The 25,489-nt window shown below is 36.4% G+C and overlaps 1 protein-coding gene across 3 annotated transcripts in view; it reads right to left on the minus strand.

Moving 5' to 3' along the window:
- LOC138705753 (zinc finger protein 664-like) overlaps positions 1-24,719 on the minus strand; it is a 118,782-nt gene extending 94,063 nt beyond the window's left edge. The window contains exons 1-3 of one of the 3 annotated variants that reach the window (XM_069834373.1): positions 24,634-24,719; positions 22,268-22,383; positions 13,353-13,453 (exon numbers count right to left, since the gene is read on the minus strand). In XM_069834373.1, coding sequence (XP_069690474.1) covers positions 13,353-13,448 — 96 coding nt within the window. In that variant the 5' untranslated portion in view covers positions 13,449-13,453; positions 22,268-22,383; positions 24,634-24,719. Of the gene's footprint in view, positions 1-13,352; positions 13,454-22,236; positions 22,384-24,633 lie in introns of all 3 variants that reach the window. The other 2 variants (XM_069834372.1, XM_069834374.1) reach the window with 2 other exon arrangements.
- Positions 24,720-25,489: the final 770 nt, after the last annotated feature.

Genomic DNA, 25,489 nt, shown 5'->3' on the forward strand with positions numbered 1-25,489 from the left:
AAGTGCAAGTTGACTGTGTATGTTCTTTGCAGATGAAGTGGTGGCATACATTACACCTCGTCTTAGACTTACGATTTTTTTTCCAATCGCAGAGATGGCACCTTCCTGGACCCTCATCTTCTCCAGATGGAGGTGGATTTCTTTCTTCGGCAGTTCCAGTAATTCCTGTGATGTTTCTCTTCAGTTGACGCAGCAGATTTTCTAGTTGCAATCTTTCAAGTAGATAATTTCTTGACAACTCCTTGCTGAGTGTTTGTAGGAATTTTCTTCGAAACATGTCAAATTGGCGAATATTGTGTTTCAGTATAATGAAACTATTGATGCCTGCTATGTTCAGTAGTGTAAAGAACAGAGTTAGAGGCCAGCGGTTACTGGTTCTTTCAACTGAATACCTAGCCTTGTACTCGTCCACCATGTCCACTCCTCCTTTTGTTGAATTATAAAACGTCAACATGTAAGGTTTTCTAGATTCTTCAGAGTCTGGATCAATTTCATCGGTATGATGCATGGTGGATAACAGCAACACCACCTTCTTTTTCGGACAGTAGGACAGAAAGGTCTTGTCCTTGGTGAACCCGAAAACACTGCTATTTTCCATTGAACGACTTTGCAAAAATAAAGGGGGCACCTCCCTCTTATTTTTTCTCAGCGTTCCAACTAATGTTAACTTGTAAGTTGTTAGAAGTTCATCAGCAAGTGGCACTGAAGTGAACCAGTTGTCAGTGGTGACGTTTCTCCTGGATCCATTGATTGGCTGCACCATCCTGTTCACAACACATTTAGCAGAGTTATCAACTTGGTAGGGCCCTTCAGGCTGCTTATCAGCGTAGACTTCCATATTCAGTGTATAAAAGGTTTTTGCACATGCCAGAGAGAATACCTTTATTCCATATCTTGCCAGTTTTGTTTTTATGAATTGTTTGAAACTGCACCTTCCCCTAAAAGATTCCAACATCTCGTCGATAGTGACGTATTCGCTAACAGTAAAATTCTCGGAGCATTTTTTAACAATTTGCTCAAAGAGAGATCGAATAGGAGCAAGCTCATCAACACTTCTGCGCTCTTGTCGAGTATTTGAATCATGAAATCTTAAAACTGTCAGCAGGAACTTGAATCGTATCTGGTTCATACAAGTTCTGAAATAAGGAACACCTGTCCCATCAGCAGACCAAAGGTCGAACAGGTTGAGATGAGATGCTCTCAAAACTCCAGCCATATAAAGAAGTCCTATAAAAGCTTCCATTTCAGTTCTCGTTGTATTGTGTGCATCTCTTGGGCGGCTGTAATTTGGACGCACTTTTTCAATTTTTTTTCATTTGTATGTCTAACAATTTCATCAATGATAGTGTCAGTAAAAAATAACTTCCAACACTGGAATGGAGTCGATGCGCTCCTTGCTACCTGTTTTACACCAGGTATAAACCTTACTATATTACGTTCGCCAACACGTCTGTTACGTGGTGGACAGTGCATTTCCCATGTTGTTACTCCATCTTTCCCTGTATAAATTGGACGTAGAACAAGGTCTACTTCCTCATCTGCTGATTGAGCAGAGTCTGTGTTATGATCGATTTCTTCAACCATATCTTCTTCTTCAACGTCCAATTCAATGCTATCAATTGGTCTGATAATTTCTTCTTCACGGAACAATTGTCTTCTGACTGCACCAGCTTCCCTTCTTGTTTCTTCTTCCCGGGCCATTTCCTTTTCTACACTATCAATAAGGTTCCTTATCCTTTCTCCCTCTTCATATTTCTACACGGCAATGTACGGGGATCAGTGGTGAAAATAAAGTATTACACTGACAAAAATGTACGTATATGTGAAAAGTTATAAATACAAGAAAAAACTACCTTTTACTTATACACCAAGTGAAACAATACGAAGTTGTGTAATGACTCGCACACGGTTGAAACGACCAGGTCTGTATAACAACAGTTTCAAATCAAATTGACCAATAGCAAAGTGCATGACAACAATCACATCTTATTCTGGAAGAGTCGAATGAAAGGTACTGAAGGGAGTGAGCAGCAGAACTCAAGTGACCTTGAAGCAGAAGCTAAACGTTTATCACACCTGGTCAAAAAGACCATGCGCGAGCTCTCAAGGGTTAAGTGTAGAAAAAGTAATTAAAATTATAAATACACGTTATAAACCATAACCCCCTAATTTCAACAATACACTATTCTATTCTCTTTTACAGCTTGTAAATATTTGAAGCGTCGGCTGGAAAAATGTTGTAAGTTACAAAATTTTCATTCGGCGTGTTTCTGTGTAATAATGTTGTATGTCATGTTACCTTGCTATACTCTTTGGCTTGCAACTGTCCATCAATGCAGTACGTGAAATCTGTCCACTCAAAAATTTTCTATCCTATAAGAACAACGTTGTACGTGTACACATTTTTGCAGCTCCTGTAAATTGTACCAAATGTAACTTATAACGTTGTTCCAGCCGACGCTTCAGTTATTAATTATAGTTATTACTTATTAGCGTAATATTTATTGAACTTATTGGCTATTTCACTTCGTTTGAAAGATGTTATTGTGTATAAAAAGCATTTTTGGATGATCGTTTCATGCTGTATGTTGTGTATAAACCTATGATTTCTGGCAATCTGTTCTGTGTAATTCACCTTTTGTATAGAATTAATAAAATACTCTTTTGGTAGTAATTTTTTATTAAATGATACTTAATTTTCACCAGCTCATATTTCTCGAATCATTTGTTTTTTCTTACTTAAATTCAGGACACAAGAGCCAAAAAGAGACTTCACAGTTATCATACATTTTTTCAATGACAGACGTGGAGTTGCAGAAATAATAATACAAATGTGTTTTATTATCATGTGTAAGTGTAACATTACTAAGCAATTTACAAACAAATGAAATCTTTAAAAAGGTGTCTAGAAGTGAAATTATTTATGGCTTTTAAGGAGCAAAATTATTTTTGTAAGTTGATTTATTATTATTTCAGTTTTAGCCTCTTTGTATTATCCATTTCCTTACTAATTTCAAAAGATAATCAGAGGTTCATTCGAATTCCAACCAAAAGTCAATTGGTTATTAATTTATCTACCTTTATATGCTATGTATGCTGGAATCTCTGAAGTGCAGTGACAATAATTTAATTGGTCTTGGAACAGATTTGATTCTTGAATATTATATGTACTATACTTTGTTGTATATTTACATCTAGTAACCTATTAATGCTAATAATAATGTAAAGGAATAAAAGAATAGAATATAGCATTACACTTTTCATGTGATTCATTTCCTCCATTTCTCATATAGTTCGCCTACGAAAACATATTACAAATTATTATTGAAACTATTTATTTTAGAATAACCTTCCAACATAAAGGTAAAGTACGGTTAGTAAAGAAGTTATTCAGTACTTAGGATCGTGATTTTACTATACTTGTTTTTTTGAAAGATGGGACATGACAGTTAAGTGGCCGAGCTTGGAACTACAGTGCTATGTTGCCAATATGAACTACCACACTGCCAGCTGATGGAAGTTAGCAATTGACGTTAAGATGGCTGACGTTAAAACATTCATTGACAATTGACACGAAGGTAAAAAAACAATACAAAAATCGACAGAGAATCAAAGACGAAACGTTCTAATATTAACATTCTGTGCACAATAAATGTTGCCAAGAGAGCTATTAAGCACTCATCACTTGGGGACGGAAGTTTGGCAACTCAACCACCGTTACCATAGCAACAGACCTACCACACTATGTGACAGTTGTTTTACCGATCGCAACGCTCCTGTCATGTCCCATCTTTCAGAAAACAAGTATACATGTGGTGATATCTGGTAACAGTTGGCAACACTGACAAGATGGAAATATTTGCTGTTTGGGAACTGAACTTATGTGATCCTCACTATACTAAGGGAGGCCCAGGCTCACCAAGGGCTGTAGCGCCAATGATGATGATGATGATCACAGAGCCCAACAATCTTCATATGAAACTAGTCACACTGTAACTTCCTATGTGAAATAAATTCGTAACGTTATCAACATCAGTTACACTAGTCTCATTATTCATCTAATATTTGGAAAATGGAGAGGACCTCTGTGATATATCATATCGACAAATAATGGAAGACCTGCACTTACCAGTATACACATAGTACATGCATCACTACAGAGCTGGGCAAGTGCTGCCACGATTACTAAGTTGATCAAACAGAATAGTTCTCACGAATGCAAACCAGCATTTGAAGAAAAAATCTTCTCCATGGAACATGTTCCTCATAACAAATTCCTTTATGTATCCAGGGAAGAGGGGCCTAGTCATCCCAAACTGACGTCGCAGCTTCCTCTTAGGCTGCATCCACAAATTTTCCACATTTTGGGTGTGGACACCAGGGTACACAAAATTGCTTTCATGGATTATGACGGAGCGGAGGTATATGCCTCCCTGTATGGCTCCGATGTTGTTGTAGGCCCTCCATCCATCGGAGATTATGAGCGTCCCCGGCAGGATGTGGGTCTCAATGAGGGGGGTGAGAGTGGCCTCCGTTCTGTCAGCCACCTCCATCATAAAACATTTTCCAGAGTCACGCTCCACTCCGCCAAAAACCCAGTGACCATCCCACCACTCTTCCCTATGGTACTTCTGGTGGAAGTATTTCCTCTCATCAATCTCAACTACCTTTGGTTCGCCAGCTTCGTTGAACCCTCCGACAGTCACAGGATGTCTGTTCAGATATGAATGGCACTCCTCCCTGAGGAAGTTGCACCAGTCAACCATTGTATTTGGGGCCAGCCCTGTTTCTCTACAAGTGGTGTCTTGAGGCATGTCGGTGACCCAGAAGTAAATTAATCTCATAATGAGGTTTCAGGGGAGATGGCTCTTTGAAAAGAAGCTTCCGTCTCCTATAGATCTTGTATGGCGACATATTCTGCAGTACCACTTCATGCCATCATTAGCATCTTGACATGCGTACAAGGAACAGGCCCTATTGCACGTCGGGCATGATATGTGTTCCTCACTAGGCCCCTCCTTGCCAACCACTCGACTGCCCTTTCAGGAGTCGACATTGCATCCTGTAGAGTCACTACATTAAAGTGTTCCGCTATTATGTCTTCATTGTTCAGAATTTCGTCATTATCGATGTGCTGCATTTGCGCATTCACCCGTCTCCCTGCTATTTTGAAGCTGCTGCTGACTCTTATTTTGAAAATGACAGAATGGAATGTAGAATATATACACACATCATTTGGTAAGGACAATTGTACGAGTTTTATCCACGGACTACAACCACTACCAAAGCAAGAAATATGATTTCATATTCGTCGTCAACTGATGTGTGCGAGAAGCATAGCAACCCCACTATTCCTGCGCAAAACAGGCAGACATTGAGGCAAAGGTAGACCAGAGAGACAGACCAGACCGTTCCAGGTCATTATGTCCGAAGCAAAATGTCCAAAACAAAAATGTCCAAAGTGTAAAATGTCCAATACAAAAATGTCCAAAGTGCAAAATGTCCAAAGTACAAAATGTCCAATACGAAAATGTCTAATACAAAAATGTCCAAAGTGCAAAATGTCCAATACAAAAATTTCTAAAGTGCAAAATGTCCAAAGTGCAAAATGTCCAAAGCAATAGTGTTCATCACAAAACTCTCCGAAGAAAATTATATTATTCTTTAAGCAAAATGTCCAATGTGTAAAATGTCCAAAGCAATAATGACCAATACAAAAATATCCAAAGTGTAAAATGTCCAATACAAAAATGTCCAAAGTGCAAAATGTCCAACATAAAATGTCCAAAACAATAATGTTCAAAGTTTAAAACGTCGAAAGTGCAAAATGTCCAATATGTAAAATGTCCAAAGTTAAAATGCCCAATGTGTAAAATGTCCAATACAAAAAATGTCCAAAGTGCAAAATGTCCAAAGCAATAGTGTTCACCACAAAACTCTCCAAAGAAAAATATGTTATTCTTTAAGCAAAATGCCCAATGTGTAAAATGTCAAAAGGAATAATGTTCAATACAAAAATGTCCAAAGCAATAGTGTTCACCACAAAACTCTCCGAAGAAAAATATATTATTATTTAAGCAAAATGTCCAATGTGTAAAATGTCAAAAGCAGTAATGTCCAATACAAAAATGTCCAAAGTGCAAAATGTCCAAAGCAATAGTGTTGACCACAAAACTCTCCGAAGAAAAATATATTATTCTTTAAGCAAAATGTCCAATGTGTAAAATGTCAAAAGCAATAATGTCCAATACAAAAATGTCCAAAGTGCAAAATGTCCAAAGCAATAGTGTTGACCACAAAACTCTCCGAAGAAAAATATATTATTCTTTAAGCAAAATGTCCAATGTGTAAAATGTGCAATAATGTTCAATACAAAAATGTTCAAAGTGGAAAATGTCCAATGTGTAAAATGTCCAAAACAATAATGTCCAAAATTTAAAATGTCCAAACCAATAATGTCCAAATTGCAAACTGTCCAAAGCAATAGTGTTTATGGTGTTAATCACAATACTCTCCGAAGAAAAATATATTATTCTTTAAGCAAAATGTCCATTGAGTAAAATGTCCAAAGCAATAATGTCCAATACAAAAACGTCCAAAGTTTAAAATGTCCAATGTGTAAAATGCTGCGAGGGGTTTCTGTTCTATAGTATTCCCTTCATGCAAATGTGCCTCAGTCCCATCGTATAAAATAGTTATTAGCTCAAAATTATCAATTGTGCAGCGCGCATTGCATTCATTCCCTTGTATACTACGCCAGTAAATGTTGTTGTTATAGTGAGAATACTTGTGATATAAATATCTACGGTACCGGTAATGATTGAACTTTTTGAGACAATTATTTGAACCAACACTGCTAACCATACTCTGTTAAGAGTCAAGAGTCAACAAATACTGTTAAAAATTTAAAATGTGTAACTGCAACTGTTTTCCGAGAATTAAAAATTAATTTGTTCCACTGTTGAAGAATTGCCTCAGAAATTTCATTCACAGCTGGTGTTAAATTTTTGTTGGTGGTATTTAGGTAGTATACCGTAAATTTTCGTTTCGAACATTTTTGCTTTGGAAATAGTTTTATTATATTTGGACATTTTTATTTTGTACTTATTATTATGACCCCATTTAATGATAGGCTACTTAATGACTCGTGAATGGCTCACCCGACTATGAAACATGAGTTACTTCTCAAGTTTGCTTATTTGGACCATTTTCGTTTAGACGTTTTTGATTTGGACATTTTACACTTTGGATGTTTATGCTTTGGAAAATTTTCAGTTTGGACATTTTTGGTTTGGATATATTTGTATTGGACCTTTTTGTGTTTGGACATTATACCCTTTGGACATTTTTGCTTCGAACATTTTCAATTGGACATTTTTGGTTTGGACATATTTTTGTTTGAACATTTTTCAGTTTGGACATATTTGTACTGGACATTTTTGCTTCGAACATTTTCATTTGGACATTTTTGATTAGGACATTTTTGTGTTTGGACATTTTAGCTTCGGACAGTTTTGTGTTTGGACATTTTAGCTTCGGAAATTTTTGTGTTTGGACATTTTTGGTTTGGACATATTTATATTGGACATTTTTGTTTTCGTACATTTTACACTTTGGACATTTTTTCTTCGGACATTTTTATTTGGACATTATGACTGTGGCTCGACCAGACAGAGGGAGACAAATATGAACAAAAAATTGGAAAAATTAATATTAAAGATAGTAAATATAAATACCTTAAAAGCAATATGCTTTGCATACTTCCACTTGGTAATGAGCAGAGACCGGAAGTTTAGGCATTATGAATCATTAAAATAGGCAGGCAAAAAGGCATCTTAAATAGCTAAAATAGGCATGCAAAAAAGGCATTATAAATATATAAGGCATTATAAATTGCTAAAATACGCAATACAAGGCAATTACAAAAACCTTGCACTGGATCCATTTATTTACTAGATTACACTAGGCCTACTCAATAACTCGATCGTCATATTTTAAAGAACTTTAAAGTTTTAAACAAAATGCTAGTGTTGTACTTGACACAAATGAAAATGTTTTTAAAAGGCCTATGTGTTGCAATGCCTTATTCGCTTGCACACGACAACCAAATGCTTTTTTAAGTTCTCTGGGGTCATGTTGAGTCTCCTGTCAGATAACACGTATTTCATATGAGAAAATGACCTCTCACCTTCGACAGAGGTTATTGGAGCAAAAATCTAAAACATACCATCATTATAGGATCCATTTCAACTGCAATAGAATTTTCACCTTATAGAATTTTTTAAATGTTTCTAAGTTTATCATGATCACAATTTTTGGAAGACACATTTTTACACTTTTCCCTAACTAATGAACCCCGTTTCCCTGGTACACTGTCTATTCTTAGCATTGCATCATCCACAATTGTCACTGGCTTCGTGAAAGGCTGCCCTGTTTCTTGAAGCTGGCAGATCACTTGTGGCAGGAAACCAAATTCGGCCACAATGAAAGTTAAATAATTTTTCACTTCCGAAGAATTCAGAAGTTTCTTGGCTGCTACAATTGAAGATGCTTCATCCTGCAGAGCGTTCAGCCCCGCAGTTTTTATTTTTTTTATTTTAGTATATTACTTTACGACGCTTTATGAACAGCTTAGGTTATTTAGTGTCTGAATGAGATGAAGGTGATAATGCCAGTGAAATGAGTCCGGGGTCCAACACCGAACGTTACCCAGCATTTGCTCACATTGGGTTGAGAGAAAACCCCAGAAAAAACCTCAACCAGGTAACTTGCCCTGACTGGGAATCGAATCTGGGCCACCTAGTTTCACGGCTAGATGCGCTAACCATTCCTCCACAGGTGTGGACACCACCTCAGTTATAGTCAGGAAATTTGAAGCATTGTAAAGTGCCACTGAGACCCATATCCCCCATCTCGTTAAGATAGGTTAAAGGCATTAAAAATGGCAATATATAAGGCAATATACCTCTGCCCCCTAGGCAGAGGTATATTTGGTGCAATGGATTTAAATGTCAGAATTCTTGATGGGGCTTTCAGAAAGATCTTCTTAATACTGGAAATCAAATTATCGACATCTGGCTTGTCAGTAATTTTTTTAATTAATAAACTTCCTCGTATCCACAAATGATTTGGCAAAATACGGGAATTTTACTTGAAGCAAGTAAAGAGATAGGTTTCGAAGTAAATCCCGAAAAGACAAAGTATATGATTATGTCTCGTGACCAGAATATTGTACGAAATGGAAATATAAAAATTGGAAATTTATCTTTTGAAGAGGTGGAAAAATTCAAATACCTGGGAGCAACAGCAACAAATATAAATGATACTGGGGAGGAAATTAAACACAGAATAAATATGGGAAATGCCTGTTATTATTCGGTTGAGAAGCTTTTATCACCCAGTCTGCTCTCAAAACATCTGAAAGTTAGAATTTACAAAACAGTTATATTACCGGTTGTTCTTTATGGTTGTGAAACTTGGACTCTCACTTTGAGAGAGGAACATAGGTTAAGGGTGTTTGAGAATAAGATGCTTAGGAAAATATTTGGGGCTGAGAGTGATGAAGTTACAGGAGAATGGAGAAAGTTACACAACACAGAACTGCATGCATTGTATTCTTCACCTGACATAATTAGGAACATTAAGTCCAGACCTTTGAGATGAGAAGGGCATGTAGCACATATGGGAGAAGCCAGAAATGCATATAGAGTGTTAGTTGGGAGGCCGAATGGAAAAAGACCTTTGGGGAGACAGAGACATAGATGGGAAGATAATATTAAAATGGATTTGGGGGAGGTGGGATATGATGATAGAGACTGGATTGGTTTTGTTCAGGATAGGGACCAATGGCGGGCTTATGTGTGTGCGGCAATGAACCTCCGGATTCCTTGAAAGTCAGTAAGTAAATAAACTTCCTCGTATGCAATAGCGAAAACTTTGTAAATAATTCAACAGTTCATAGCATCAAAAATATGACTTTCATAGTCCATCGCCAAGTCTATCATGCTATCAAGTAGGAGTGCGTTATTGTAAGTAAACATTTTTAGTAGTCTACCTATGGATATATAAAAATCAAACTCAAAACTTAAGATTATTTAGGACCAAATTAAAGAAGTATTTAATTTCCCACGCCTTCTATTCTGTAAGTGTACATATGACATTCAACAACTGCTTTATGAATATTTCTGTCTTGTATTAAGTAGGCCTATTGATACTAAAGCTTTGTGTTGTAGTAGTAGAGTATTTTAAAACTCTTATGTAAATAATTCAACTAGATTGCGACTATAATTACGACTATATTGGCCCTACCTACTACTATTAAGATGTTTTTGACATGTTTAATATTCTAAGCATACCAAGGAATGTAAATAAATACAATAGAGTACAGAGAGAGGTAGGTCAGACAGACAGAGGCAGTGACAGATTGACAAAGGGAGTCAGACACATACAGAGAGAGAGAGAGAGACAAACAGACACAGAGAGGGACAGATACAGGTAGTCAAACAGACATACCGAGACAGAGATAGAGAGACAGACACAAAGAGAGACTGATAAACAGAGACAGACAGACGGAAGGGGAACAAACAGACACACACAGACAGAGAGAGAGAGAGGCAGACAGAGGAGACAAACAGACAGACAGTCAGTCAGTCAGAGGGAGACAAACAGACACAGAGACGGATAGACAGAGGGAGTCATACAGACACACAGAAACTGACAGCAGACAGACAGACAGAGGGAGATAAATAAATACACAGAGACAGACAGACAAAAGGGAAACAGACACACAAAGGCAGTCAGACACAGGTGGGAGACACATATAGACACAGACAGTGTATTTTGCAAAATGTTTACTTTAACCCTCATCACCCATTTTAAATGGTTACTGTATTTAAATTGTTGAAGATTAATAAATTGTAACGTACCCTACCTCATGTAATAATGCAACTTTCAACTCCTGAACCTTTTTACTACGATCTTCACCAACAAAAACCATCGTATCTATATGTGTGGACTAGTAATGACGCAATATATAATGTTTCCTTCTTTCTTTCAAACTTTTGTGGCAGATAAGGCACTGAGTATTGACTCCAACTGCTGTAAAAAAAAAGACTTACACCACTTCTGCTCTGAACGGCTCATTTATTTCTACAACTCTTATTTAGCGATGGATCGTCACCACATAATTCTGCGTTAAAGTGTCTTACATTTTTCCTCTTTCTATTTCATAGATATAGGTCGCGCCAGGGATTTTGGCAGATGGATTTTCTTAATGTGAACTGGAGAGCAAGTCCTCACCGCTGCAAGATCGGCTGTTATCTCTGTCACAGTGGAATGGGTAGGACATAAGAGTAAACATGCACACTCGAGTATTCTAGTGAACTGTGCACAGTCACCTCCAAAAACTAAACAAATATTACAGTAGTCTATATGTGTCTTTGGTATTCCTAAGAAACTTGTTCGATTAATTAAAATGTGTCTCAATGAAACTTACAGCAGTGTCCGTATAGGCCAGTTTCTATCTGATGCTTTTCGAATTCACTGTGGGCTAAAGCAAGGAGATGCACTATCACCTTTACTTTTTAACTTCGCTCTAGAGTATGCCATTAGGAAAATTCAGGATAACAGAGAGGGTTTGGAATTTAACGGGTTACATCAGCTTTTTGTCTATGCGGATGACGTGAATATGTTAGGAAAAACTCCACAAACGATTAGGGAAAACACGGAAATTTTACTTGAAGCAAATAAAGTGATAGGTTTGGTAGTAAATCCCGAAAAGACAAAGTATATGATTATGTCTCGTGACCAGAATATTGTACGAAATGGAAATATAATCTGTTATATATATGTATATGGAAATATGTTAATCCTTAGTCAATAGATAAGACTGAGTTTACTAAATACGAACATTAAGGGATGGAAAATGGGAGGCAGTAATGATCAAAATAATTATACCGATTAATTTTTTTTAACCAGCAGACGTGCAGCCTTTAAATTTAAAACAAAGATTCACTCATAAAATTGGGTTAGACTATTCATCTCATCTCTCAGAATTGTTTCTAAAATGTATAAGGAAAGTAAAAAAATTCAATTTCATGTAGGCTACTCCCTTGAAATAACTTCAGTTTTTTTTTCTTTTACTTCCTAGTAGAGAGGAGAGAGAAAGAAATTGACGATTTTAAAAATTCACTAAACTATATTTAACTAGAGACGTAAAATTTAAAATGAAGGTTACTCTCTACAATATTGGTTAAACATTCTTAGATTTTTTAAATACCATATCCTAAGGTACTGATGAAAAGGCAGAAGGGAGTGAGAAATCTCATGTCATCCGATCTCGATGAAAGTCGATATCTGGGGATCTTTGCGATCACAGAATACGAATAAGGTATTATTTAGTCCGACTTTGTCCCTAAAGTGGGACAAAAATGGGTGAAATATTAAATTAGATATCTTAGGGGTTTTCGAGACGAAAATTACGAATAATACAATTTGTGCGAATTCAATATGGCAGTTTCAGTACTATGAATTATATTAAAAAAAAAAATTAAACATCGGATATCGCACAGGTAACACATGTACAGTATTTAAGGGGGTATGTAACACCTTTTGATAGTAGGCCTATACATTTAGTAAAATCCAAAGTGTAATTTCTACATATTCTGAATGAATGTTGTGCTGCAATTTAGTATAGTCATCAGCCAATACCTCTAGATTAATAAACAACTTTTTAGAATCCATAAAATACAGTATTTATTGTGAATGGTAATTAGATTTTTCAATTGGTGCAATTTGTGCAGGGAAAATTGGTTTCTCCAATATTTTGTACGATTATTGTCGAATACAGGACCTGACAGGGTGATTTAGGTTTTTATTTTCCTGTTTATTTATCCTCAGAACCTTCAAATTCGGAGGTTACATTTAATAAAGAATAAAAAACCTTTAATAAAAAATCTCATAGCAAGCACTGCATATTTCTGCACAGATTACTGTGCACTTTACTGAGGAATCCCAGACAAATAGTCACTCAGTTGAATGCGCCCTTTGTATAATGGCAGCTGCCTTGAACTTAAGCCCCAGAGCTATTCAAGCCAGATTATAATAATAACTGTGGCTCTGTATTACTCCATCGTCATGCAGGATTAACATCCAACCACAGACTAGCTGAGCCTCATCTAAAAATGTTTCCCTTGTGGAGAGAAGAACCAACATACATTTCATAATGCTAGACCAAATCACGACACGCAAGACTCTAATTTAGCTTACTGAGGAGTCTAAGGTATGAAATGTATGTCTTTTTGCCACTGTTCGACAAGCACACAAAGGAAATACATAATAAGACTTCCGTTTACCTCTGATGAAGCCTTCATCTCTTCCATTTTGTATGTGTTATCATGTGGTAGTGAGCCAAAAGGATCATCATCAGGCTCCATCTTGATCACATCCATCACAACTGAAAGAAGAGGTTGTGTAACTGACAATGATTATGGCAAGTGAACTGCTGAGGTATATTTACTACAAGTTATAGTGATCAAATTCGAATCGCACTTCCATGTACATATTTTGACACAAGAGCTGATCTGCAAAATTATTAATATAATTTGTAGATTCCACTACGAAACAGTATTAATCATTTAATCTCATATCGACATTGCAACATTGCAAGAAAAACCGATGATATCTAACTTATTTCATAGATATACCTATAGCTTAAACAATGGTTTCAATGTTGAGTGGAAAGGATTCGGTAGTCATATTCTGGTTTTACATAATATAACCAGATAACTAGATGTAATGAATGATAGGGAAACGAAGGAAGACCTATTAAAAACTATAACATATTTATAGAACCTTTCATGGGGATAGTAATGCACGTGGACTGTTAATAAATATACGCATTTCAGCTTATTACTATAAATATGAGGATCAAGCTAACCAACAATACATAACAGGAAGAATCACACTGTTGGCCTCTTTTCTCAGTCATCAGGAATGCTGATATTTATCCACTTGCATTGTATTTAGCTCAAAGGGAAAACTGTCTTTCCAAAATACATGCTATTATAATTCTACCATCGTTCAGTTCTCGTGGCATTTTACTTCACTGTGGGGGAAACATATTATGCAGCAGTGTGCAGTGTAGGATACCACTTTATGACTATTTAGAAGATCTGACTTATAACATTATGGCTCGTGTGTCTAAAATGACATCACGTAAAAATATTTTCCAAAACTTAGAAATCTTGACCTTACTTTGTGAGTACATTCTTTCCCTAATGATGATTCACATTAAAAACCGAGATACATTTAGTACTAATGAAGACATTCATAGCCACCGGCGTAGCACAGTCGGTTAAGGCACTTGCCTGGAGGTCTGAAGTTTTGCTCAGGCATGGGTTCGATCTCTCTTGGACTGATTATCTGGTTGGGTTTTTTCAGACGTTTTACCCAACTGTAAGGTCAATGCGAGGTAACCTATGGCGAATCCTCGGCCTCATCTCGCCAAATACCATTTTGCTATCACCAATCTCATCGACGCTAAATAACATAGTAGTTGATACAGCGTCGTTAAATAACCAACTAAAAAAAAGACATTCATAACTTTAATACATCAATCAGATCTTCATCTACCCTCTGTTAGTCTAAGCTGTTATAAAAAAAGAGTTCACTATTCCTGAAATACAATCGTCAATACTGCCTTATTATCTCAAAGCTTTGAAGGACCATGAGAAAAGTTTTACAACAGAATTAACCTATTTTTGTATTACACTCTTCAGAACAACTGGATAATAAGCACGGTAGACCAACGTCGGTAGTCGATCAGATCTTCATCTATGTACCCTGTTAGTCTAAGCTGTCATAAAAAAGGAGTTCACTATTCCTGTATTACAGTCTTCAATACTGCCTAGTTATCTCAAAGCTTTGAAGGACCATGAGAAAAGTTTTACAACAGAATTAACCTATTTTTGTATTACAGTCTTTGGAACAACTGAATAATAAGCACGGTAGACCAACATCGGTAGTCGATGTTGCTCTCTGGCCACTAGTCACCAGGCTGTACCAAGCCATGTCAAACAAAAGACAGTCGAAATGGTGGTAGTAAAATTCGCGACTAAATTCTTGAACAAGTCACTCCATTAGTCAAGTGCAAGATTTATGCAATACAATGGCGGTGATTTGAATGCACCAAGAGAAAATGCAGGTGATCTTAAAGTAGGTTATCACAATGAAATAAAGGGGGGAGAAAAAGGTGTGTTTCAGGGAATATCATTCAAATGATGGAAAGTAAATAAAGTAAATTTCCAGTTAAATGTTCACCAAAGTGTTAATTACGTAATTATGACCATGCTGCCATTTTATTTGTGGTCTAGAGAAAATACTTAGTCTTTTACGAAGAAAACTTTTAGCGGCCATTAAATTTTTCACTCCTTTCATCATAATATCATCGTTTATTATTTTTAGTAAGTTATTTTACAACGCTTTATCAACATCTTAGGTTATTTAGCGTCTGAATGTGATGAAAGTGAAAATGTCGGTGAAATGAATTGCTCATGCTAACGACGCCACAGACCAATTAGTTCAATTTGCTAGTAACCGTAACGCACGTTTTAAAGCTCCTATAGAAAATTCTCCAGTTTAGCGCAGTCTTCAATACACTGCCTAATTATCAGCTTTGAAGGACCATGAGAAAAGGTTTATAACAGAATTAACCAAATTTCTACATATTGATACCTTCTACACAACTGATGAATTGTTTATGCTTGTAAATTTAATTATTCTACTTGATATGAAATATACAATTGTGTATAGTTCAACTCAGATATGCTTGTAAATTGACTTAATCTGTTGTATATATTTGTAAAGCTCAACTGATGAATTGTATTGCTGTAAATTGGATAGTGGTCTGTATAGATGAAATGATGAAAAGTTTATGCTTATAAATTGGATTATTGTACTTGATATGGAATGTAGAATTTTGTACAGCTCAACTAAAATGTGCTTGTAAATTGAATTAATCTCTTTATGATGAATTGTATATTTTTGTAGTAGCTTAATTGATGAATTGTATATGCTGTAAATTGAATAGTAGCCTGTATAGCTCAACTGATGAAATGTTTATGCTTATAAATTAACTATTCATATTAATTGTAAAATTTTGTATAGCTTAACAAAAGTATACTTGTAAAATGAATTAATATTTACTATGTATTAAATATTTTTGTACAGCTTGGCTGATCAACTATACAGTAGCGTGCAAATTAATCCGAACAACGTAATTACTTATGCTAAACACTCAAACGGGATAAAAAAAAAGGATCTAAGACATACCTCAGTAATCTATGTGGCTTCTCTTGTTCCTAATAACAGCTCTGAGACGATTTGGCATGGATTCCACTAATTTCCCACTAATATTCTTCATTTCTTCATCTCGAAACCATACACCAATGAGGGCAGAAATCATCTTCTCCTTTGTAGAACAAACCATTTTTTGCATTCTTCTTTTGCAAATTGACCACAAGTTCTCAATGGGGTTGATGTCGGGTGAGTTGCCTGGCCAGGGGAGTACCTGAATATTCTTGTTGTTGAAGAATTCTGTAGTTTTTCGAGACGTATGGCATGGTGCCAGGTCTTGTTGGAACACACCTCTGCCATCCGGAAATGATTTTTGCAGCTGGGGTAGAATTCTGGTTTGCAATAAGTGAATATATTTGTCAGAATTCATCATTCCCTTGATAGGTATTAATGCTCCTGGCCCTTCATGTGTAAAACATCCCCAAAACATTACTTTATTTGGGTGCTTGTTGGAGATGAGCTGCTGTTACTTTTTCGGATCCTTTCCATACGTAAGAAACACGGTGGCCGTGGACCTCGAAATGAGACTCATGGGGAAAAAAGTACATTCTTACAGTCATTCACTGTCCAGTGTTGATGTACTTTTGCCCACATTAAGCGTTTTTTGCACATAACAGGGATTAGCAGTTGCTTCTTAATGGGCTTACGAGCCCTTCATCCAGCTTCCAAACGCCTACGCCGCACTGTTGTGACGTGAATATTCACCCCAGTGGTAGCCATTAACTCGCGGGTTAAGTCGACAGCAGTTAGTCTAGGATTTAATTTACTTTTTCTGACAATTAAACGATCATCTGCAGGTGAAATCTTCCTTTTCCGGCCACAGTTTTCTTTTTTTCTGGGGTGTGATGGATCCAGTCTCCCTGTATCGTTTTATGATCGAATTAACAGTAGCCAAACCGATGTGACATTCTGCAGCAATTTGCCTCTGTGTCATAGAAGAATGCTCTGCTAATGTTATAATTTTAGACCGTTTTCGTGGAGTTGTATCCATTTGTGAAGACGACAGAATGTACACAGGATTGCAGTATTAAGTCTTCAACACAACTGAAATGCTTATAAGTACAAAACGACAGGCAAAATGTCACATATTATATAAAAAAAAAAATAATGACAGACCTTCAACAATGGAATTACACGTACTAGCCTACAGATGTCAATTAAAGCGGTATGAGCAGCTGTGAGGCCAACAATGACAGAAAATGTAAAAATATATCGTATTCGGATTAATTTGCACGCTACTGTATATGCTTTAAACTGAATAAAATCTGTATAGCTCAACTGATGAATTGTTTATGCTTGTAATTTGAAGTAGTTTGCATAGTATGTATTATCAATTTTTGTATATCTCAATTGATTCAATTGTTTATGCATTTAAATTAAATTAACTTACTTGTTATGTATTATGTATATTGTATAGCTCAATTGAGTGCCTCAGTGCCAGAGTTACCCAAGCCAAAATTACAATGAAAAAATTTATGTTGTTATTGTTTGTTGTTGTTTTCTTATGCCAGGTGTTTGACAATAAAGTCATTTGACCTCTTGCGCTCCAATATTTTTCAAAGATATTATCATGGTCAGCCACTGAAGCACAGATTTTGAAGTGTTCCGAATCCATTTCTTGGTTTGAGTTGCACAATGGACAGTTAGGGGACTGATATATTCCAAGTCTATGCAGGTGTTTGGCCCAACAATCATGGTCTGTTGCCAATCTAAATGCAGCTACAGACGATTTTCATGGTAAATCGGGAATTAACTGTGAATTATGATGCAGAGAGTTCCATTTTTCCCTTGAGATTGTGTTATCAAATTTTGTTTGTTGAAGTCTAAGGCCCGGTTGCAGAAACACCGATCAAAATATGATTGGCGATCAAGGAGGGTTTGATTGGCCATCAGTTCTATTTCTGTTGCAGAAAGAACAATCAGTGTTTGATCGGAAATCAGTCTTCCATCAGATTTGATCAACAGATTTTTGCTGGTTAAGTCACTGATCATCGATCAAGCAGGCTATTTATGTTGTTCTGTTTATAATGCAGTATTATATAGTAAATAGTTATAGCGTAACAATATTGTTTTCGACATAATGGATTCTTCTGATGAAGAAATTTTAAATGAAAAAAAAATATTATTAAGAAGAGGGCGTTTCCGTGATAGACATGAATTGTTTTTATGTATAATGACAGAGAATTTGAGCAAAGATTTAGGTTAAGTAAGGATTCCTGTGTTTTGTTACTTTCAAAAATTGAAACAAATATATGCAGACAGACAAATCGAAACCTTCCACTTTCTCCTATGAACCAAGTTCTAATAATGCTGAGATTTTATGCTGTTGGATTTTTTCAGGCGGTCTTGGGTTATCTTGTTAGGGTCCACAAATCAACTATTTGCCGAGTAGTTAGGAATGTCACGTATGAAATTGCTTTGTTATGGCAGGGTCTCATAAATCCCCAAACTTCAAATAGGGAACGATTTGAAATCCAGAGAGAATTTTCAGCCATGTCAGGATTTCCAAGAGTAGCCTAATATTGGTTGTATAGACTGCTCACATCCCCATCCAATCACCTAGTTGAAATGATGCCGAACTTTATCGAAATAGAAAAGGTTTCTTTTCTGTGAATATACAGGCAATATGTAGTATACACCATCATTGAAATTCTGGAATGTTGTAGCCCGTTTGCAGGGTTCTACACATGACAACACAATATTTTTAATGAGTAGGTTACGAGCTCCATTTGTAAACAGAGAGATGGGAAATGGAATTATTTTGGGTTATGGAGGCTATGCATGTTCCAATTTCTTGTCGATTCCCCTAACAAATCCCACAACAGAAGCCCCCTCACTTTTTTTTTGTTTTCTTCATATTCTTTCACTATATTGTAGTCTATATACAAATAGAAACCGCCTGTTTCCTTTCTACAAAAAGCAACAAAACAGCAAAACATTCACTTGTTTTCCTAGTCACCGCCCACTTGATGCATTCCTTTCGCGACTTTTAAAGAGCATCAAATTGGCTGTGGTTGCTAAATAGCGCTGTTGTCAAATGTATTTCTTTCTTAAATCACCAATTAGTAAATTGAGACAAGTTGATTGGAGATTCATGTTTGTGCAACGCAATGAACAATCAAATAAATCAGACATCAACTGATTGGCGATCAGGGACTGATTTGATTTGCGTTTCTGCAACCGGGCCTAAGTATGTAGATTTAATAAATCTTTTCACAGAATAATACGTAGATTTAGTAAGAAGCCTGTAAGTAGCAGTGCTGCCCTTCTTTGCTAAAGCATCCGCATTCGCGTGTCCCAGGATTCCAATTCTTTTGTTGAGTGATATTAATTGAGAGAGCATTTTAGGTATTTCTGCTGTTTGAGATGAAGGTGTGTGTTTAGAGACTATTGATAGAATAGCTGCTTTGGAGTCTGAGAATATAACTGCATTCTTAAATTTATTGATGTGGCATAGAAGATTCCTGAGAATTTCACTTATTGCAATGATTTCTCCATCAAAACTTGTTGTTCCAATATCCAAGAGATCTATAAAGTGAGAAGAGACAGCAAGTAACACCTGCACGGCTACCTTCTTCTCTGGGCATCACGGATCCGTCGGTGTATAAATGAAGCCAGTTTTGTGGAGGGTACCTAATATTAATTGTCTCTAAAAACAATTGTTTCATTATTTCAGTGTTTACTTCTGATTTCAGTGTTTCTTCTGTTAAATTTAGATTATACTCTATATTTAATAGAGTTAAAGGGTTTGGTTTAATTTGTAAGTTTTCTTTTAAATTCGGGATATTAATTTTCTGTTTTAATTCATGAACCATGGATATGAAACTTTTTTGAGTTTTCAATCTACAGAGAGGACTGTATGAATGCCAATAGTTTCCTGGTAATCTGATAAATTTTTCATATTGAATCAGTGTTTTTCTTCTACTGTCATTTTGATGCTGTTAATATTAGTGAGGAATCTCATAGAATCTATTGGAGTTGTTTTGATTCCACCAATAATGAGCCTGAGAGCTTTGTTTTGAACATATTCTATTTCGTTTACGAAAGGTGAAGTAATTAAAATTTCTCCGCAGTATGTCAGCACTGGGTGTATAAACATTTTGTATGTAGTGTTCAAAGTATTCCTAGAGCATCTCCATTTCTTTCCTGCTAGTCTTTTCAGAAGGGAGAATCTTTTACGACCTTTTTCAGAAATGTATTTCAAATGGTTGCTCCACGTTAACTTACTATCGAAAGTAACTCCATGATATTTGGATTCATAAGTACTAGGATGGTGTTGGCCATTGTATTGGATATTGAATTCTCTTTCTTTTTTACCAAGTGAAATATTTGGTAGTTACTTCTGCTTAAATTGAGTGTCATCAAATTTGATGTATTCCATTCATGTAGTTGATTTAGAGCTTTAAGAGCAGAATTTTGAATTTTGTCCCTATGTCTGAAAGATCCGGAAGTCCACAAAACTATATCATCTGCAAATAGTGCTGTTTTCATGTTTGATTCCTCTAATAGGGAGGGTAAGTCATTTATATAAATATTGGATAAAGTTGTGCTGAGGACAGCGCCCTGAGGTGGACCTCGATTATTTGAGGATAGCGCCCTGAGGTACACCTCGATATGTTTGTCTGTAACTAGAAAAGTGAGTTATTCAATTTAGTGGCAATGAATCATTGACTAAGGAATTGTGATATTCATCTGAACATATTGCTGGAGATAACCTAATTTCTGGAGTCTTAGCAATAATTTATTTCTCCAAACAGAGTCATATGCTAACTGAGAGTCAATAAATATTGCCAAGGTATCTTCTTTCTTGTTAAAACTGTCTTTTATTTCTTGGCCGAGACGTATGACTTGTTCATTGGTAGAGTGTAGTTGTTGAAAGCCGGCTTGTCTTGGTAATAAAAGATTTTTGGATTCTAAATACCAAGTTAATCTATTCGAGATCATGGACTCCATGGTTTTTGCTATCATGCTTAATAGTGCTATTGGTCGATAACTATTAACATCATGAGCAGGTTTCCCTTTTTTGTGAATTGGTATAATGATTGCTTTTTTCTAAGCTGCAGGAAATGAGGTGTTCCAGGATTAATTGAAAATGTATAAAAGTACAGACTTGCTTTTTCCCCCAGATGTTTAAAAAATTCGGAATGAATGTTGTCAGGGGCCAGGAGATTTCTTGGTTTTTAAATTTTGTATAGCTATAGTTAATTCTTTGGAAATAAAATTTTGATGAAATATTTCAGGTTTTGTGATATTACTAGTAACATTGTTTTCATTATTTTTATATCTGTATAGCTCAACTGATGAATTGTTTATGCTTGTAATCTGAAATAGTTTGCATAGTATGTATTCTCAATTTTTGTATATCTCAATTGATTCAATTGTTTATGCTTTTAAATTAAATTAACTTACTTGCTATGTATTACGTATGTATAGCTCAATTGAATGCCTCAGTGCCAGAGTTGCTTAAGCCAAAATTACAATGAAAAAATTTATTGAAGTGTAAACTTAGACGTCTTTTTTATTATATGCTCTCAATTGGAAATTATTTCTCCTTTATCATAATCTAATATTTCGCCTATCTAGTACAAGAGTACTTTGGAACACATATGGATGGTAATTTAGTCATTCTATGCAGAAATCAGGGGTTTAAAATTTTGTGGGTTAGGCAACTCTGGCACTGAGCGACTCAAGTGATGAATAATTCTTTAGGTGTGTAAATTTAATAATCTGATTGCTATGTACTGCATATTTTTAGTAGAGCCACCAATGTAGCTCAGTCGGCAGACTCGCTGCCCTGCTGGACCAGTGAATAAGTTTGAAGCTCGCTTTGATATTATAGTTCAAGCTAAAACTTCTTACGAAATAAGAGTAATAGTAAAATACCAGTATCAGTACTGTAGTGGTGGCCGGGTACCTCAGTTGGTAGAGCAGCTAGGTACGGACTGGAAGGTCCGGGGTTCGATCCCAGGTGGTGACGGGATTTTTCTCGTTGCCAAACTTCCAGAACGGCCCCGAGGTTCACTCAGCCTCCTATAAAATTGAGTACCAGGTCTTTCCCGGGGGTAAAAGGCGGTCAGAGCGTGGTGCCGATCACACCATCTCATTCTAGTGCCGAGGTCATGGAAAGCATGGTACTCTACCTACATGCCCCCCAAGTGCCTTCATGGCATGTTACGGGGATACCTTTTACCTTTGTTATCAGTACTGTATTATCGCCATGCCAGCCAGAGTAACGACTGGCGAGTCTTTGATATTTATAAGTCATTGTTTGTCGCTTCTGATTGTGGTTCTTTTAGTCCCACTGCTCCAATCATATTCTACAAAAAACGGTTGCCGCCAATGGCAATCCAGGATTGAATTTTGACGTGTACATATCAAGTCCACGTGGAGTAAGAACCAAGTTGCCATTTTTAATAACAAATGTTCGTTCAGTTTAGCATTTCAAGTGGAAGTTATAAGTTGGTGTTAATATTTAAGATGTGGAGGCCGTGGGAAGGCGATGATGAAGTTGAAAGTAATGTAAATGCGTGTGTTCCTTCAACTAGTAGAAGTAAGACAATGACAGGTAGCAAACGTATGGAGACATTGAATAAACAGTTTCAGAAAATAATTTCTAATGTGTATGCCTACGTCAAAAGTAATAAATTGGGCAAGGGACCGATTACAGAGACCACAAAAGCTGTTGGATTAAGTACGCAAGCCGTAAGCAGAGTTGTAGAAAGAGGTCCTAAAACACCCAAAAAATGTAAAAATATAAAACAGAAATTTGAAAAAGTTGATAACTTCACCTGCGATCTGATTCGTCGAACGGTGTATGATTTTTTTAAAAAATGGACAGTCGCCAACAGTTAGTGAAATATTAATAGAACTTCAAAACAAGTGTGAATTCCCCTACAAAGAAACAACACTGAGAGAAATATTGAAAAATTTAGGATTCAGGTTCCGAATTCTTAACAAAAGACACGTGATAATGGAGTCGTCGAGAATGATAATGGAGTCGTCGAGAATAATAATGTGGAGGTACAAATATTTGAACACACTTCGTTCTAAAAGATCGGCAGGCCATAAAATTATATTTTTGGACGAGACATGGTATGACACCCATGATGTCCCCAAAAAAGGTTGGGATGATGGGAGTTGCTCATGTGCCTTCAATGCCCCTGTATCTCGTGGGAAACGAATTATGGTTTTGCACGCAGGTAGTAGTGATGGCTGGGTTCCAAATTCTTTGTTCCTTTCAGCTAGAAATATAGGTGACTCCAAAGCAGATTCACATGATGAAATGAATTCTGAAATTTTCGAGGACTGGTTTACATACAAATTAATGAAAAATCTTCCAACATGCCCTCCGTGTATAATTGTAACGGATAACGCTGCTTATCATTCCAGGCTACAGTTTTGGCTACCAAATAGATCCACAAGAAAGGATGATATTATTAGCTTCATGGTACAACACAATCTAGAAGTACCCAATCCACTCCCCACTATATCTGTATTGCTTGAACTCACAAAAGAAGCTAATATCAGTAGAGAGTTTGTCATTGACAAAATTGCAAGAGATTTCGGCCATGAGGTTTTGCGGTTGCCTCCATATCACTGTAATTTAAATCCTACTGAACTTATTTGGGGGCGCTTAAAACATGAAGTTCGAAAACGAAATGTGACTCCATCACGTAGTGACAGTGTATGTTGAACTATACGAGAATGTGTTGAACTTATAAATTCGGAATTGTGGACAAAGTGTGTTAACAAGACAAGAGAAATAGAACGCCAATATATTGTTCGCGACTCTGAAAACGACAGAGACTCGTTCATTACAGCGTAGGTGACAGTGACAGTGAAGGAAGCAGTTCAGATGAGAGCTACTGTAGGATGTCAGGTAATTAATAACTGTAATTTGCATATTTATTTAATTAATGTAGTTAGATAGCATGAAAGTATTATTATTATTATTATTATTATTATTATTATTATTATTATTATTATTAGTTATAAAGTAGTCGTGTTTCTCGTTTGTACGCCCTGCAGTTTGAAAAAGACGCGACAACATCGCTTTAGAACAGTGTGCAATCGACAGGTCTGTTATTGTTGTTAACATTTTCTTTGATCTGCCGGTCGTTACTCTGGCTGGCGCGGCGATAATAGTGATGTAGGGAATGCACAGACCGTAATCAATCTAGAATCGTAATACAGTATATATTCAAGGCTAAAGTCTGTTTACTTACAGCTTATACAGTTATATCATATAATATATCTTACACATAATAAATTGCAACCTACCTGTTCAAAAAACATAACTCTTTACCAAACGAACCTCCGACCAGCGGCAGAACCTACCAACCACAGGTTTCTAGCCCTAGACAACGGCCAACCCAAGCGCAAGGATCAAAAGGGCCGTGTAGAAAGGGGGCTATGAGTCTACAAGATTTCCTGTTTTTCCATTGAATCTACTGCTCTACTGATTTTATTGTCAAAAGTCCGAATTTCTCCTGCCTTTTTGGCATGCTGCAGTCACCTAGTTCTATGCCCGGATTTTCAACTCATTACTTTAGTACACATACCATACTGTATCTTATGTCATCGTGTCTTATTTTTGCATCTTATACTGTACTCCAACCACGAGAAAGTCTCAGGGGAATGAGACGCAGCGGGGCAATGCTGTGAATGAATGTTGATGTCATAAGATGTCAAAAGGTCACATACGTGGGTACAAGCATCTCCATTGGCTAACTCTCATAGCACAAACTATAACACTGATACACACATACTTATACTACCCTAGTTACAAAATTAGATCACTGTTAATCTCCTGGTCTTTTAATCCCTCCATGCAGGAAATAACATATGCAGAAGAGCGCATGTTTTTTAAACTGACGTTATAACGGTAATATTATCTATCTACTTCGCTCCAATAGATGACGCAATAGTAAGCACATTCCTTAATCTTCTGGTTGGAGGACAGCACACAAGTCAATATTTTCATTTGTCTTCCTGCTCATAACGCGTCGCCACAATGATGCTTACAAGAAGAAAGGAGTCGCCTCTCACCTGGAGTCCAGCGGCGGATTATGATATCAGCACACAGCAGATAAAGACCATGTTTTATACACATGGCTCAGAGTTATGGGTCTTTCCA

The sequence above is a fragment of the Periplaneta americana genome, chromosome 9 (genome assembly GCF_040183065.1).
Source record: "Periplaneta americana isolate PAMFEO1 chromosome 9, P.americana_PAMFEO1_priV1, whole genome shotgun sequence".
NCBI classification, from domain to species: Eukaryota; Metazoa; Arthropoda; class Insecta; order Blattodea; family Blattidae; genus Periplaneta; species Periplaneta americana.